The sequence below is a fragment of the Pygocentrus nattereri genome, chromosome 22 (assembly GCF_015220715.1).
Source record: "Pygocentrus nattereri isolate fPygNat1 chromosome 22, fPygNat1.pri, whole genome shotgun sequence".
In the NCBI taxonomy this organism is placed as follows: Eukaryota; Metazoa; Chordata; class Actinopteri; order Characiformes; family Serrasalmidae; genus Pygocentrus; species Pygocentrus nattereri.
This window is the reverse complement of record NC_051232.1, coordinates 14,062,013-14,079,320: the sequence shown is the minus strand read 5'-3', so window position 1 is coordinate 14,079,320 and position 17,308 is coordinate 14,062,013. Positions and strand designations below refer to the sequence as shown.

The following is a 17,308-nucleotide window of genomic DNA, read 5'->3' as shown; positions in this document are numbered from 1 at the left end:
ACAAAATTTCGTCCTGATGTCCACAAGGCACATGGTTGTGAAAACACAGATGCGAAGTAAATAAATAAGCTTTAGAGAGGACACATAGATGGATGGATGGATGGATGCTTTATTGATCCCGAAGGAAATTTAGCAATTTTTGTTTAGTTTAGCCAAAATGTTTTTTTGTTTATATTAAATTTGTTTGGTCAAAAATATTTGTGTTCTGCTACTGGCTGGCACTGGCTCCTAGTGATGAGTGCTAGGCTATCTGGTTACAAGTGCCAAACTGTTTAGTTTCTAAACAATGTTGGCTTAATATGAACGGAAAACATTAGATGGCTCCACAGGTCAATGATGGGTCACACTGCCTTACTGCCGTCACTCCTACCACATACATGTCAGAGCATATAACAGTATTCAAACACCAGATTGCAGATTGCTCTATTCTATCATAGTAGGTTGAGGGGTGAAAGGACCACAACATATCTGATGCTAGCTGTGTAAAAGCATTAAATGCAGCGTGATTCTCTGACACTAGATAAACACTGTCCTCCTTTTAGGTGCATTTAAACTGAAATCAGCACTTTTTTTTTTTACATTGTTTGATCTACAGTAACATCAACTTGCTGTGCTGTGTGAGTGACGAAGCACTGCTTCAAGTTAGCCTGCTGCTAAAAAAGTTAGCATGGGAAGATAGCATTCTCTCATTCTCCAATGCCCCACACACAGCATCTTCAGTTTACTTTTGTCTAAATCAGGGATGTAGCTTACAACAGCATTTTAGGGCCAGTTAATAAATAATAAAAATAGTAGAATTCAAGAATAAAGTCGTAATATTTCGAGAATAAAGTCGTAATATTTTGAGAATAGAGTCATAATATTTCGAGTGTGACGTGGAGCGATGAGGCGGACGCATGTTCTGAGAAAAGCAAGATTTATTCTGGGAAAATCCAGGGTCATGGTCAAAACAGTCCAGGTTCAAATAGCCAACACGAAGAGCAGGACGGACAGACATAACGAAACAAAACACCGAATTCCAAACAGCCCAAACAGTACATACAAAACAATCAAACAAAGACCAACACAGACCCGGATAAACATGGGGCTTATATATCAGAGGGATGATGAGGGACAGGCGGGAGACAGGTGGAAACAATCAGGGGTGGAGTAGCGAAACAAGGGGGCAGGACATCAAAGAATCAAAACAAAGGGGCACGTGGACGACCAGAAAGTAAACAGAAAAGCACCTGGAAGAGCAGGAGGAGCCAATCGTGACACTGAGAATAAAGTCCTTTTTTTTTGAGAAAAAAGTTGTACTACTTTGACAAAAAAAATCTTAATAGTTTGAGGATAAAGTGGGCTAACTGTGCGGGGGATGCCATTACATGTTGGGGTCTCAGTTGCTGTACTGGTGATGCCCTTTTTGAATGGCACGGAGATGTCAATGAAAAAAAATTATTGAACATTTCTTATATCTATTGAGCGCACACTGCACCCTCAGTTGAACTTTGGAGGAAAAGCATTTAGACAACCAAATGCAATCTAACCCCTTGCTAAGACAAGATCATTTTTGTACACAGAGCGGCTCTGGTAGTGCAGTGGCTTGAAAGTTGGAAATGTAGCCTGAAATGTAGCTCCTTCTGTCGATAGCATACTGGATGTTCGCAGAAATCAGGGCTAAACAGTCTCAAGTTTGAACACAAGTTTGGTCACATGATATACTCTATTTTTGAAGAGAATATGTGTTAACACATCCTCTTCCGCTTCTCCGGGGTTCGGGTCGCGGGGGCAGCATCCTGAGCAATGAGGCCCAGACCTCCCATTCCCCAGCCACTTGCACTTGAGGCAAGAGCTCATCCCCGACCCAGAGAGGGCTCTCCACCCTCCCGCGTGAGAACCATGGCCTCGGATTTGGAGGTACTGATCCTCATCCTGGCCGCTTCACACTCGACTGGGAACCAATCCAGTGAAAGCTGAAGTTCACGGCTTGATGTCCCCAATAGGACCACATCATCTGCAAACAGCAGCGATGTGACCCTGAGGTCACCAAACCGGACACCCTCCATCCCCTGACTGCGCCTAGAAATTCTATCCATAAAAATTATGAATAGAATCGGTGACAAAGGGCAGCCCTGACGGAGTCCAACTCTCACTGGGAAAAAGTCTGACTTACTGCCGGCCATGCGAACCAAATTCCTGCTTTGTTTGTACAGGGCCTGAATGGCTCGTAGCAAAGAGCCATGTACCCCGTACTCCCGAAGCACCTCCCACAGAATACCCCGGGGAACACAGTCGAATGCCTTCTCCAAATCCACAAAGCACATGTGGACTGGTTGGGCAAACTCCCATGAACCCTCTAGAATCCTGGAGAGGGTAAAGAGTTGGTCCAGTGTTCCACGACCAGGGCGGAACCCGCACTGCTCCACCTGGATCCGAGGTTCGACTATAAGCCAGACTCTCTTCTCCAGTACCCCTGCATAGACCTTACCAGGGAGGCTGAGGAGTGTGATTCCCCTGTAGTTGGAACACACCCTCCGGTCCCCTTTTTAAAAAGAGGCACCACCACCCCAGTCTGCCAATCCAGTGGCACCGTGTCAGCCAAGGCGTGTCAGCCAAGACAGCCCCACAACATCCAGAGCATTGAGGAACTCGGGACGGATCTCATCCACCCCTGGAGCCCTGCCGCCAAGGAGCTTTTTAACTACCTTAGCGACTTCGGCCTCAGTAATGGACAAGCCTATTCCCGTGTCCCCAGACTCTGCCTCCTCACTGGAGAACGTGTTGGTGGGATTGAGAAGGTCCTCAAACGATTCCTTCCACCGCCCAATGACGTCTTCAGTCAAAGTCAGCAGCACACCATCTCCACTATATACAGTGCTAGTGGCACACTGCTTTCCCCTTCTGAGTCGCCTGACGGTTTGCCAGAATCTTTTCGGAGCCAACTTAAAGTCACTTTCCAAGGCCTCACCGAACTCTTCCCACACCCGGGTTTTTGCCTTGGCAACAACTGAAGCCGCAGATCGCTTGGCCTGTCGATACCTGCCAGCTGCCTCTGGTGTCCTACAGGCCAACCATGCCCAGTAGGACTCCTTCTTCAGCTTGACGGCATCTCTCATCTGGGGTGTCCACCACCGGGTTCGAGGATTACCGCCACGGCAGGCACCAACTACCTTGCGACCACAGCTACAGTCAGCCGCTTCAACAATGGAGGAGCGGAACATGGCCCATTCTGAGTCAATGTCCCTCACCTCCCCCGATATCTGGTCAAAGTTCTGACGGAGGTGTGAGTTGAAGATCAATCTGACAGGTTCTTCTGCCAGACGTTCCCAGCAAACCCTCACGATACGTTTGGGTTTGCCTGGTCTGACCGGCATCTTCCCCCACCACCTGATCCAACTCATCACCAGGTGGTGATCAGTTGACAGCTCAGCTCCTCTCTTTACCCGAGTGTCCAATACACATGGCCGCAAGTCCGACGACACGACTACAAAGTCAATCATTGAACTGCGGCCTAGGGTGTCCTGGCGTCATGTGCACTTATGGACATCCTTGTGTTCAAACATGGTGTTCGTTATGGACAAACTGTGGTTTGCACAGAAGTCCAAAAACTGAACACCACTCGGGTTCAGATCAGAGAGGCCATTCCTCCCAATCACACCCCTCCAGGTCTTACTGTCGTTGCCCACGTGAGCGTTGAAGTCCCCCAGTAGGACAATAGAGCACTTTCAAGCACCCCTCCCAAGGACTCTAGGAAGGCTGGGTACTCTGAACTGCTGTTCGGTGCATAAGCACAGACAACAGTCAGGACCCCTTCCCCAACCCGAAGGCGTAGGGAAGCTACCCTCTCGTCCACCGGGGAAAACCCCAACATACAGGCGCTGAGTCGAGGGGCCTCTCACCATGGGCAACTCCAGAAAAGAAAAAAGTCCAGCCCCTCTCAAGGAGATTGGACCCAGAGCCCAAGCTGTGTGTTGAGGTGAGCCCGACTATATCTAGCCGGTATCTCTCAACCTCGTGCGCCAACTCAGGCTCCTTTCCCGCCAGTGAGGTAACGTTCCAAGTTCCAAAAGCCAGTTTCAGCAACCGAGGATCAGAACGCCAAGGCCCACGCCTTCGGACACTGCCCGATCCACAATGCACCGCACCCCTACTACTGCCCCTCCCATCGGTGGTGGGTCGATGGGAGGGGGGACTCAATATGGCATTTCACTGCAAATATTAGTGCACAACTTCTATTTATTTGCTGACTTTACCATATTGGGGGAAAAATGTGCCATGACTTTTGCACAAGCACCATTTTACATTTTATTTTTGTGCTGATATGTTAAATTCACCAAATAAAATGGAATTGTGCATTAAAATGTGCAGAAGTGTGCTCTCTGTAGAGGATGTATTTTGTTTATCTCCAAAGATTAGCAAATAAAGTATAACACTGTTCAGTAAATTCACAAACTTTAATGGCAGCCACATATTTAATTTTACATTGTATAATATCCATGGATTTTCCTAGCATATACACCCATTTGTTTCTGATGCACCCTCAGTAGTAAGATATTGTAATAGCAATTTGAAATTGTACACTGCCACGTTAGTGTCTGTTGGTCGTCCACACATTATTCTCATTGTATTCAGTGGCAAATGCATGCTTTTTCCTTATGTATACCGAAATGCTCTTGTGAATGCAGCCTCAGTGAAAGAGGAGGTGAGTCTGATCTCAGAGCGGCTCTGTGGTGTTTATAAAGTGACAGTACTGGTGTGAATGTGCTTCTGTGTGAATGTGGCCCTAAGGGCAGATTTAAAGAACAAAGAGGATTCATCCTTCACCCTTTATATAAAACCTCTCATCTTCACTGCCAAAATCTCTCTCTGAAACATCCCTCTACACTCCCTACCCATGCTCCCTCAACGGCTCACTAGCCATCTCAAAGTTACACGAGAATTCTACCCAAAATATTTGCATAATTAAAAGGTTAAGATGTAAACAAAGCCATTCAGAGTGGTTTGGTGTGAAATGCACTGTTTTTGAAAGTTAGGGGGTCAGAATTGTTGACAGTGGTGGTGATAGGAACCAGATGTCCACCTCTAAAAGTTCCCTCATAGAATATTACTACATGAAATAGTTATGAATACATTGCTTAATGAGACATTGTTTTATGATGGTTTGAGAAGGTTTTGATCTAAAACATATTTTTAGAATCCATTCATGGTGGTGAAATACAACCCCATTTCCCATAAAATTGGGATGTTGTGCAAAATGTAAATAAAAACAAAATTAAATAATGTGCAAATCATTTAAATGCTATATTTAATTGTAAATATTACAAAGACAACAAATCAAATGTTTAAACTGAAAAATGTTATTGTTTTGAAAAAAAAAATGCCCATTTTGAATTTGATGCCAACAATGTTCTAAAAAATTTGGGACGGGGGCATGTTTACCACTATGTTTCTTCACCTCTTTAACAAACTCTGTAAGCGTTTGGGAAGCTAGGAGACAAACTGCTCTAGTTTTGAAAGTTAAATGTTTTCCCATTCCTCTTTAACATCGGATTTCAGCTGCTCAACAGTTCAGTGTCTCCTTTGTCGTATTTTTCATTTTGTAATGTGCCAAATGTTTTCAGAGGTGATGGGTCTGGACTGCACTCTCAGGACCAGAGAAGGTGGCAGGATTCCTAGATCTTGTTTCTATATGATTTCTTCTTTGCGTTTGAGTTTTTATTAGCATATGTGGCTACAGCGCTAAAGTACTTTCACAGACAGTTTTTCTGAGCTCATACAATGATTTTTCACTACAGAATCATGCGTTTTAATGCAGTGCTGCTTGAGGGCCCAAAGATAATGGTTTTTGGCCTTGTCCCTTGCGTACAGAGATTTCTCCAGATGCTTGGAATCTTTTAACGATATTATACATTGTAGATGAAAATGTTCTTTGCTATTTTATGTTGAGAAACATTATTGAAGTGTTGCACTATTTTGAAGAAAAAATGCAGTCTTTCACAGAGTGCTCATCTTTACTTCTGAAAGACTCAGCCTCCCAGAGATGCTTTTTTATACTGAATCACGTTACTGACCTGTTGTAAATCAACCACCAGGTGCTTTTTTAGCATTACACAACTTTATCAGCCTTTTGTTGCTACTGTCCTTTTTGGAATGTGGTGTTGGCATCTAAATGAAAAAGTCATATATTTTTCAAAAAAACAATAAAACTTCTCAGTTTCAACATTTGATATGTTGTCTTCAAAGCACTTCCAATGAAATATACAGTTGAATTGAGCATATAATTGCACTTTGTTTTCATTTACATTTTTCATAGCACCCCAACCTTTTTGGAAATGGGATTGTACATGCACAGTGTTGTGAGGCAAAGAAATATCTAAAAAAAAAAAAAAAAAAGGTTATTACTTTTTTACCATTACCAGCAATATGTCTAAAAACATGTCCACTGGTCATTTTGGAGAGTAAATAAAGTGGCTTTATTTGCATCGTAGACATCAAATCTATTTGATCAATTTGACCTATCACCACCACCAGAAATTTGACTCTCTACAATGAAACATTTCACACCAAACCACTCTGAATGGCTGTTTTTTATCTCAAGCACAGAATTACAGAGGAATTTTTTCAGCATGAAGTTGAGCCATGGTTAAAGCAGACAAAGCCAAAGTCTCTGACTTCTGTAAAAAAGGGCTGAACCTCGTTAAAGCCTGGACTTAATGATCCATATTAATATGGAAATAAATACTCAATTGCCGTCTTAAAACTACATTCAAAACCATGGACTCCCACCAAGAGAGCCGTGCTTCAATGAGCCATTTTCATACAGTTTCTGATCATTAAAATGATCTGAGAAGAATGAACAAACCTCTTCATTAGAAGAGAACAGAGAGCAGTCAGGTTGAAAGCCAGGCTTTCATTATACTCACCCAGTCGGAGAATTTCTAGAAGTTGAAATAAGCATTAACTCAACAGCCGTATGGAAATGTACAGTATGAACCAACTCCAGAAATGAGAGTGTAAATGAATGATTAAAGAAGCTAAAGCTAATTAATGAAATTGCAAGCTAATTAATGAATACACTTGAGGAGACAATACAGAGTTTCCCAGAACACAGCGTAGCTCTAAATACAGCACAGATACAAAACAGCAGCTGAAATAGCTCACATGTTTATACAATGGTACAGACAATATTTTCTGCACATTAAATCATTAACCACGAATTTGCCAGAAATGAACCCAATACCATTTGCCAAATGTATAGTGTCCTCTTCAGAGTGTGACCAAATTGTCGGCTGTGCAGCGAGTGAGAGGAGTTCGTTACTGTGACGTAGCAACAAGCTGCTTGTTAAGAAACTATAATTTGATGGAAGGAATGGCTGACATTAAAACAATTCATTCATTTTTTTAACTTTGTTTATTTAACTGTTGTATAAAAGCAATAGAACACTCAAGGTTGTGTGTTATCGCTATATACATTATTATTTATGACAGAGTTTTACTGATAAATCATTTCTATTAATTTGATACTAGAAAGCTATAAGCCATCTAGCTAATGTCAAGGCTATAAGCACACTAGCCGACTCAATACCATAGCCAGGAATGTACCTTGACCAAATGGCATAAAGCTGCTAAGAAAAGATGCCATGATTGGTGCGCTGACAGGAACGGCCCCTCTACAGCTCTGATTGGCTGGAGTTTTGACACAAACATTCAGACATTTTACAGCAAGCAGATGTGAAAGTTGAGCGTGCACCGTTTAGCTGAGAGCCGTAATGATCTCTGCGCATGTACAATTTGTGAAAGTGAAGAGCGTGATTGAGCAAGTTTTTACAGTTTTTAGTGAAAACCAGTGTTTTGCATGTGCGAGCTCTGCAAGTTCTGAATGAAACCAGAGTGTTTTGTTGAGCAAATCTGAAGGTGTTTACCTGCACATTTGATGCTGACAAGTCCATTCAAGTTCATTAGCTGCGTGTTCAGAGCGCCGCTGTACTTCAAACTGTAACATTCCTCTCTCAAACATCATGATCTTCTCGCAAACATTTTGGCACAAAATTAACTCCATAATAAACTAACAAACATAAAATTACAATGGATTGTTTTTTTGTTTTGAATTTAATGTTTTTAACAAACAATATTTACTGTCCAGATAGACAACTTTGCACAGAATTTTCTCATACAGCCTAAGACTTTTGCTCAGTTCTATATGTCCAGGAAACATACCCTGTCCAATTACTATGACTGTAATGAGTCACTGAATGATTTTACCAAACGGTTTCCAAACGGCTCTGCTCATAGGCGACTGGCACACTCCCAGAGTTAAGGAACACTTCTGCTGATGCGTTAATGTTTTTAACTACTAGAGCTGCTATTTACTGCTAGCTTAAGGCCTTATTTTCCCTCAGAAGTGAATAAAAGAGGCGTAACATTAGAAATGGCAGCGAAAGCACATAATCCCAGATGTGGCTGAGCTGCCTGGCAGTCTTTTTAAGGACTCGAGGAATAATGGGAGAAAATGCACAACTGCTGCAAAAGCACAGAGTTTGGGTGAAATTATGTGGGGCACAAAATACACAAGAAATCTGCAGAAATGTGTATGAAACATGAGTCACTGTGCTTATTGTCCAACAACAAAAAAGGCTCTGATTTATACAGGAGAATTCATCTAATGCAAACAGTAGAGCTCCTGCTAAGGCCTGAAGTGATATGGCAAAAATATAACATTACACTTCTTTTGTGCATTTTCACATGTATGTACAGTATCTCACAATAGTGAGTACACCCCTCACATTTCTGTAAATATTTTATTATATCTTTTGATAGGACAACACTATAGAAATGAAACTTGGATGTAACTTAAAGTAGTCAGCGTACGGCTTGTATAGCAGTATACATTTACTGTCCTCTGAAAATAACTCAACACACAGCCACTAATGTCTAAATAGCGGCAGCACAAGTGAGTACACCTCACGGTGAACATGTCCAAATTGTGCGCAATTGTGTCATAGTCCCTCCCTGTTGTCATGTGACTCATTAGAGTTACAAGGTTCCAAGTGTGAATGGGGAACAGGGCTGTTAAATTTGGTGTTTTGGTTACAATTCTATCATACTGGCCACTGGATATTCAACATGTCACCTCAAGCTCTCTGAGGATGTGAGAAACAGAATTGTTGCTCTCCAGAAAGATGCCCTAGGCTATAGGAAGACTACTAACACCCTGAAACTGAGCTAGAGCATGGTGGCCAAGGTCATACAGTGGTTTTCCAGGACAGGTTCCACTCAGAACAGGCCTTGCCAGGGTCCACCAAAGAAGTTGAGTCCACGTGTTCAGCGTCGTATACCATACCAATCTAAATCCATAGGCAATAATGCGGCCATTCGCAGCTATAACAGCTTACACTCTTCTGGGAAGCTTTCTACAGGATTTTGTAGTGTGTTTATGGGAGTTTTTGTCCATTCATCCAGAAGCACATTTGTGAGGTCAGACACTGAGGTTTGACGAGAGGTCCTGGATTGCAATATCCGTTCTAGTTCATCCCAAAGGAACAGAAAAGGGTCTTCCCCAAACGGTTCTCACAAAGTTGGAAGCATAAAATTGTCCAAAATGTCTTGGTCTGCTGAAGCATTAAAATTTCCCTTCACTGGAACAAAGGGTCCTAGGCCAACCTCTGAAAAACAACGTCATATCATTATCCCTCCTCCACCGAACTACAGTTGCCACTATGCAGTCAGGCAGGTAATGTTTTCCTGGTATTCGCCAAACCTAGATTCATCCATCAGACTAGCAGATAGTGAAGCATTATTCTGGACCCCACAGAATACATTTTCACTGCTCCAGACTCCAGTGGCAGCGTGCTTTACACAACTCCATCCAATGCTTGCCACTGTGATTGGTGATATAAGGCTTGCATGCAGCTGCTCCGCCATGGAAACTCACACCATGAAGCTCCTGCCACAGTTTTTGTGCTGATGTAATGCCAGAGGAGGTTTGGAAGTCTGCAGTTATACAGTCGGCAGAATGTTTGTGACTTTTATGCTCTATGCGCCTCAGCACTCAGCGTTCCCACTCTGAAACTTTACGTAGACTGATACTTCGTAGCTGAGCTGCTGTGGTTCCTAAACTCTTCCATTTTTCAATAATACTATTCACAGTTGATCGTGCAATATCTAGTAAGGAAGACATTTCTCAGACTTGCTTGTTGTACCACATTCAAATTCAGTGAGCTCTTTAGAACAACTTGTTCTTTCACCCGTGTGTAAAGGCAGACTGCATGGCTGGGTGCTTCATTTCATAAACCTATGGTAATAGGACTGAATGAAACACCTGAATTCAATGATTAAGAGGTGTTTTCCTGCAGTTATTAGATTCCTCTGTACAAGTAGTGTAAAGATACCACCTATCGGCTTTTTTTCAGTAATAAGGTTTAAATTGCCTACTAAATCGGGAGCTTACATTTTTCCTTACAGTAATTGTAATATGATAAAGTGGCTGAAATTAGAGGACAGTACTTTACTCACTGTCTTATTGCCTGTAATCTGCAGGTGTGGAGATGCAGGTCTGAGAGGTTTGGTCAGATGAAGCCCCCTATACAAACACATGGCATAGGCAGAAATGAATTTGAAATTAGTGCAGTGACTCTGTGCAGCAAATTTACAAATCTTACCAAACATTACTCAAGGTTTTTATACACAGTGGATGAAGTATAAACCAGCCGAGTTCCAGAGGATATAAACCTAAAGATTTTAGGCACATTTACAGAAACATGCAACACAACTGAACCACTCAGGCTAAATTATGCTAGCTAGCTTAAAAGTTAGCTAGCGTTACTTGCTCTGAGTTAAATGCAAAATGCTCCTATAAATACTAAATACATCTGTAACTAACTTTACTCTGTATTAACGTGTGTAATTTACTTTACCATAGACGTTATAAACAATACATTTTACTGCCTTATAACTGAACTTTAATGCTGGCTAAGTGAACGGAATGATCATGTTAGCATTAGCTACCTTTTAGCATTCTTCTGCTGCTGCGACTGGGCTGCTCTCCTGCTTGCAGTTTTATATTGGAAATATTGTTATCCAGTGGTACTTTCTAAAAATTCTAACTCCTGGCGGGTCACAGTCTGCACTGCCCCACTGAATAAAGCACCATGAACAGCATTCTCTTCAGTAAAACTATAAGGGCAGCAGGCCTGTGTCGAACTACTCTAGCTAAATTCACAACTTCAAACTGCTCGTCACAAACTCGTCCCAATGGCTGAATCTCAAATGGCTCCCTCATCCATATGTAGTGCACTAAGATCATAAAACAATGCCTTTTACAGCCACATAGTGCACTACCTAGCTATGTTAAATAGGGTGATCACGCAGTTTATGGCTGAAGATAAATGGCTTCATATTACGTTACACAAACAGTGCAGTTTGAGTGTAGAAACTGTTCTTTCATGACCTACAAAGTGAACTACATAGGGAGTACGGAGTCATTTGGGATTTACCCAAATTTTCTTGCTAACTAAATGTTACACGCGCGACATAATCTAGTAAATATAACCTGCCGTTAAATCACCTCCGCAATGACTTTTAACATGGTTACAGGGAGAACTTTTGATGGTAACGACATATACATTTGGAAAGTGGACAACTGAAACGAAAAATTACAATTTACGAATTTATTTCGTTTTTTATTATTAACGTATCATAACGGCAAGTGTTAGCACCAACCGTTAGCCTGCAGGCTGGTCTCCATAGCAACACTGAACCGTTTGTGCTAGGCAGGTTGATGGTGACCGCAGTACAGACCCTCAGTATATTTCATATTTTATGAAGTATTGTTTGTGTTTCAGCTGTAACGTTAACTAACCTTTTTTTATATCTGTAACGTTGATACGTGACCCACAAAACCGCTCCATCAGCAGCCAAAAAGGGCAACTCCACGAATTTTTCAAAATTTCTACACAGCGGTTATGAAGAAAGTCATTCAGAGTGGTTTGGTGCGAAATACTCGGTTCTAGAGAAACTTGCCGAGCATTATTTACAGCAGTGGTGACAGGAACCAGACATATACCTCTAAAAGCTCCCTCACGGAAGGTTATTACAAAAAATGGTTATGAATATACTGCCTTATGTCTGCGACACTGTTTTACTGCAGGTTTGAGATGACGTTTTGGCCCAAAACACCCCCCCCCCAAAAAAAATGACAGCTTAAAATATAAAATATTCACTATTATTAATAACAATAATTTATATGAATTAATAAATATCATTTATATTAATTAACACTTAATATTAATAACATTTACCCATAACAATAGGAAAAAGAGTAAATAAACATAGAAGTTTCCCAAGGTTGTGATATGACCCACCACTTCCAAGATAAAAGTCTTAGGAAAATCATTATGTTCAGTTTTATATTCAAAAAGTAGAAAAAGGGAGAGCGCGAGAGGAACGAGATGGAAAACAGAGAGAAGAGAGAGAAAGAGGGGGAGAGAATGAGAAAGAGGAGGAGAGGAGTGAAAGAAAAAGGAAAGAGTGTGAAAAAAGGGGGGGGGTTGAGAAGAGGAGGAGAGAGGGAGGAAGGAGAGAAAATGAGGAGAAAGAGTGAAGAGGAACTTAGGACGGAAGAAAACAGAGAAAGAGGAGAGATTGAGAGAAAGAGGAGTATTACTGAAATGTATCAATAAAAATTAAGCAGTGAAACTTGATCTCCCTTCGGGAATATTCATCCTCCAACACCCGGACTGACCTAAATAACTTCATGCTAAGGATAATCGACTTAGTTCATTTTAAACTAAATATACTGGTTGGAATAACATCTAATGACAACACTGAAAAATGAATGTTTCTCCAGCGAATCGATTAACAATAAAGAAACGGTTCATTTTAGAACACACGGGTTATTATTAAAACCGAAAACCGTAGAAAAGACAGGGAAACTTCTACATCCTGTAAACAAAACGCATTTGAGTTTTTTTTTCTAGTATTGTTTTAATCACATTTATTCTTATTACTGTACTTTTTTGTACTTGTGAAAAAGTTAAAAATATTCCGTCATTGTAGTTGCCACAGAAACGAAACTCGACTGCGTTGCTAAGCAACAGCAGAACGCAAACGCTCAGGCGCCGCTGCTTCACTGGTTTCAGGGCGAGCGTGACGCAGCACACAGCTGATGGAAGGATAGACGGATGAATGGATTAATAAATTAATGAATGGCCTCGTGTCTCCAAACAGCACAAACGGCTTTCTTGTTGAGGATCAAAGCCAAACAGGTTATTTTCACATTTTCATTACATTGTACCATTACTGGCCACTTTAACAGAAACACTGACCTTGTACTTCCTCTCCATTTTCGGCTGGAGTATCGCTTTAAATGGGAGTTTCGCTTTTTTCGCATGATTAAATGTCTGATATAAACAAAGTCATTCAGAACCGCTTGGTGTGAAACACTGGGTGACCACCTCCAAAAGCTCAACGTTACATGGAAAAATTCAGAAGGCTCATATAGGTTTCACTGATGGTTTTAGACTGCAAATAAAATGCCTCTATTTCTCAACACAACCCCTGGTTCCCATCACCACTACTGTAGTCTCTACAACGAAGCCCTTAAGGGAAGCTTTTATGCTTAATATGAACCCGACCATGTTGCCGTTTTTGTAAAATAATCCATTCACAAGTACAATAAACCATAGAAGCTTTATTGGGCACATATGACACTTTCACACAGTGACAAACAAAGACAACCAAAAAAGCTTGAAATGAAAAAAAGGAAAGAAAATAAACCCCACATTTTTTATTGCACTTAAGTTATAAGAAAATAAAAATTCTAAGTGAATCAAACAAATAGACAATCCCTTTAAGGTTTTCTTTTTTGTCTGTCTGTGAACATCAGGCAGTTTTACATGAACTGAGGAAGGGGAAAAAAAAAAGAAAAAAAAAAAAAAAAAAGAAAAAGAAAAAAAAAGAAAAACACCTCCAACATCATCTGATTTCTCAAACCAGATCATAAATAAAAGAAAAGAGAGGAGAAAGAACACGTTTTCTTTTGAATTGTAATATACAGTGTTTAAACCACTTTCACAGTTCAGCTTGAGTTGTGTTTGTCGGAGAATGAGACGAATTGTGGTTTTTTGGCGTTCTTTTTTTTTTCTTCTGCGTAGACGGCAGGAACATCTCTGATGAAGGTTCGGGTGGCATGTTCTCCACATTCTCTTACTCCATCTCTGAGAGACCCTTGGAGCAACTGGCAAAATTTACGTGGACAGATGATGTCTACTTTTAAATGCTGTATTATCTGTCAAATTAAAGAATTCCTCACAGAACAGGCTGAAGAGCTTTTGTCCCAAGGAATGTGGTGCGAACAACATACGCTCTCTCACACGAATACACACGCACAGTCTTGCTAGCAAACGCACACTGTCAAAATAGTTCAGGTTATTTTATCGTCTCGTCTGACATTCTCCCTCTTTTCAGCCTCGTAGAGGCACATTTGGCTCAAGTTTCAGTGGCAAAAAACAAAAGCAAAAAAAAAAGTTTGTTGTTTACATATCTCATTTTTTTATATGCATGTCTGTGTCATTTTTTTTTATTTAGAAGTCCAAACTTTAGAAGTAAATTTATTTTAGCATCTAGTCTGGGACTAAAACGTCACAGCCAGCAAAATACAAAAAAACAAAAAAAAAAAAACAAAAAAAAAAAAAAAAAAAAAAACACAAAAAAAAAAAAAACAAAAAACAAAAAAACACAACAGTTCCACCTCATCATTTATGTGTCTAGCAGCATTAAGTTCAGTTTGGCCACTGGGGGGTGGAGGATTTTTTTTGGGGGGGGTAACCATGGGGATAATGGGTGAAAACAAAAAAATTAACAAATGTCCCCATCTCCCATGAAGCACTAGTACTGAGGAGAGCCAACGTGAGCAGCCTGGTTTGACACATGAGGACAGCAGGGCACATCATCTTTCTGCAAAGGAGGAAAAAACATGACAGAGAGAAAAACAAAACAAAAAAAAAAAAAACAAAACCAGAGAAAACAGCATCAACAGAAAAAATGTGATCTAGCTTAATACTGAGCCTTGTTGCTAGTGGCAACAGTGGACTGAAAAAATGTGAAAATGGAAAAAAATATAGTAATTTTTGAATTCACAGTTGTGTCAAACTCATGAAAAAAGAAAAACAAAAAACAAATGTGGGGAAAAAAAATTACCAACAATAATAACACAGTGTAAAAAAACAAAAAAACAAAAAGAGTGGGCTCCTGCTTATTGATGAGGACTGATAAGATTGGCTTCCTTTGTTTGTTTGAATCCCCACATTTAAATCACCCCTTCTTTCATCAGTTCTGCTTTTTTTTCCTGTTAAAACTGCACCCATTCACCACTGAGGCTCCACTCTCTCACCATGCATACAGTGTTGACTGTTTGTTCAGATAAAAAAAACAAAAAAACAAGAAAACAAAAAAGAGGAAAGAAAAAAAAAAAGCTGTATGTTTGTACATCATCAGGCTTGAATTTCACCAAGTCTCTGTGCAAGGCCGCTGCAGCTCCGCCCCGTTTTACCCAGCATCCTCCTTGTCTGTGCCCTTCCTTTCCCAGAATGCTGTGCTGCTGCAGAGGCCCCACCCCCCTACCGTACCTCGCTCCATGGCGACGGTTGCTAAGGGGGCATCCCACGAGCGATGACACGGCAGGTGGAGGAGGAGGATGAGATACAGCGAGCGAGCGAGAGATGGGTCCTGCCGCAGAGCTGCGCAAGGAGGCCCAGTTCAGGTTTTTTTGGACTCCTCCCCCTCCCGGTTCATCTATATATTTTTTTTTCTCTCTTCGCCAGCATGGTGATGGATAATCCATAAATGTTCTCATTTCATGTCCACGTCGAAGTCCAGCACCAGTAGCTTGGTCTCCTCCGTGCCGTTTCGGCTGCCCACGGCGCACACCAGCTTGGTGTTAGAGGCACGGATCCTCCAGACCACTCCGCCGCTCCCACCGCTCTCCAGCGTCACCAGGTTCCGGATGAACTCGCCCGTCCGCAGATCCCACAGCTTCACCGTACCGTCGTCAGAACTGGTGATCACAAAGTTCTTGTTGAACTGCAGACACGTCACCGCGCTCTGGTGCTTATGGGGACCTGCAGAGACAGACAGACAGACCGAGAGACAGAGAGAGAGCGAGAGAGAGAGAGAGAGAGACAGAGACTTTTCAGTGATATGACGGATGGATGAGCTAAACAGACCTACTGGCTACAGCACTGACATTAAAACATTAAAACATCAACTCAGAGTAAATGCGTAACCATGGTTACAGAAAATACTGTGGCACAGAATGGCTTTAGTGCCCTTGAGGCATTGAATCGAGACGGTTTTACTGAGACAGCAAGAGGAACACTGGAAGAAAGAAATAAGACCAGAAGAAGGAGAAAAATTGAGGGAAGAAAGAGAGAAAGAGAGTGTCAGTGAAAGACGGGGAAAAGAGAGAATGAGAGAAGCAGGGGACAGAAGAGAGAGTAAAGGAGAGAAAGAGGAGAAGGAAGGAGGAGAGAGAAAAGGAAAAGTGAAGAGGGAGAGCGAAAAAGAGGAGGAGAGAGTGAGAGAAGAAACAGAAGTTAGAGAAGAGATGAGAAAAAGAAAGTGACAAAGGGGAAAGATAGACAGTGAGACAAAAAGAAAAAAAGATGAGATATTGAGAGAGAGAAGGAAGGAGAAGAGAGCAGAAATAGAAAGGAGAGACTAGGGAGGGAGGAGTACGTGTGAATGTATTGTCCTGTCAGTGTGGAGAATAAAGTGGGCATGTCCTGCTGCCGTAACTGACAGCAGTGTCAACCCAGCTCATATATCCCTCTGTATGTGTTTCAATCAGAGCTCAGATCACTTCTCCATTTACTAATAATGACTGGAAGTGGATCTGTTTTTTTATCTTCCTCTGTATGAATGAGCTCTCTGTGTACCAGCCTGTGATCTCTAATTCCAGTCCAGACTTTTCACACTTGTTTTTATTGGAGTTGTTTTTAATGGATGTAAACAGGTGATGTGATTTTGTCGCACTGAAAACTTCACATCAAGTCCAAAGTACCTCTATTTAACAATAAATCTGACCCCATTTATCGACATTCCAAACCCATGCATCATCCCAACCTGTTTCAAGCCTCTGTTCATCATATTGATCCCTATAAAAAACCCAAAGCTCAAGGCATCTGCAAACACCCAATTCTGATCAACAGAAATAAATGAAAACAGAGAAAGCCATTATGCAAATGAGATTATGAATATTTAAATACAGTGATTTAGTGTTGCTGGAGTCTACGAAAGATTAAAATCAAGATTTCCATTTCAAAGAGACTAA

General features: G+C 41.4%; 1 protein-coding gene and 1 long non-coding RNA gene across 4 annotated transcripts in view; both read right to left on the bottom strand.

Moving 5' to 3' along the window:
• LOC108436816 overlaps positions 1-11,344 on the bottom strand; it is a 75,012-nt gene extending 63,668 nt beyond the window's left edge. Inside the window, exons 1-2 of the long non-coding RNA XR_001858552.2 lie at positions 10,987-11,344; positions 10,495-10,561 (exon numbers count right to left, since the gene is read on the bottom strand). This is a non-coding gene — a long non-coding RNA (uncharacterized LOC108436816). The remainder of the gene's footprint in view (positions 1-10,494; positions 10,562-10,986) is intronic.
• A 3,348-nt stretch (positions 11,345-14,692) lies between these two features.
• The window catches only part of fbxw7 (F-box and WD repeat domain containing 7), a 208,714-nt gene continuing 206,098 nt past the window's right edge, over positions 14,693-17,308 (bottom strand). For all 3 annotated transcript variants that reach the window (XM_037532579.1, XM_017713536.2, XM_017713537.2), the window contains one exon: positions 14,693-16,097. In XM_037532579.1, the coding sequence (XP_037388476.1) occupies positions 15,829-16,097 (269 nt within the window). In that variant the 3' untranslated portion in view covers positions 14,693-15,828. The remainder of the gene's footprint in view (positions 16,098-17,308) is intronic.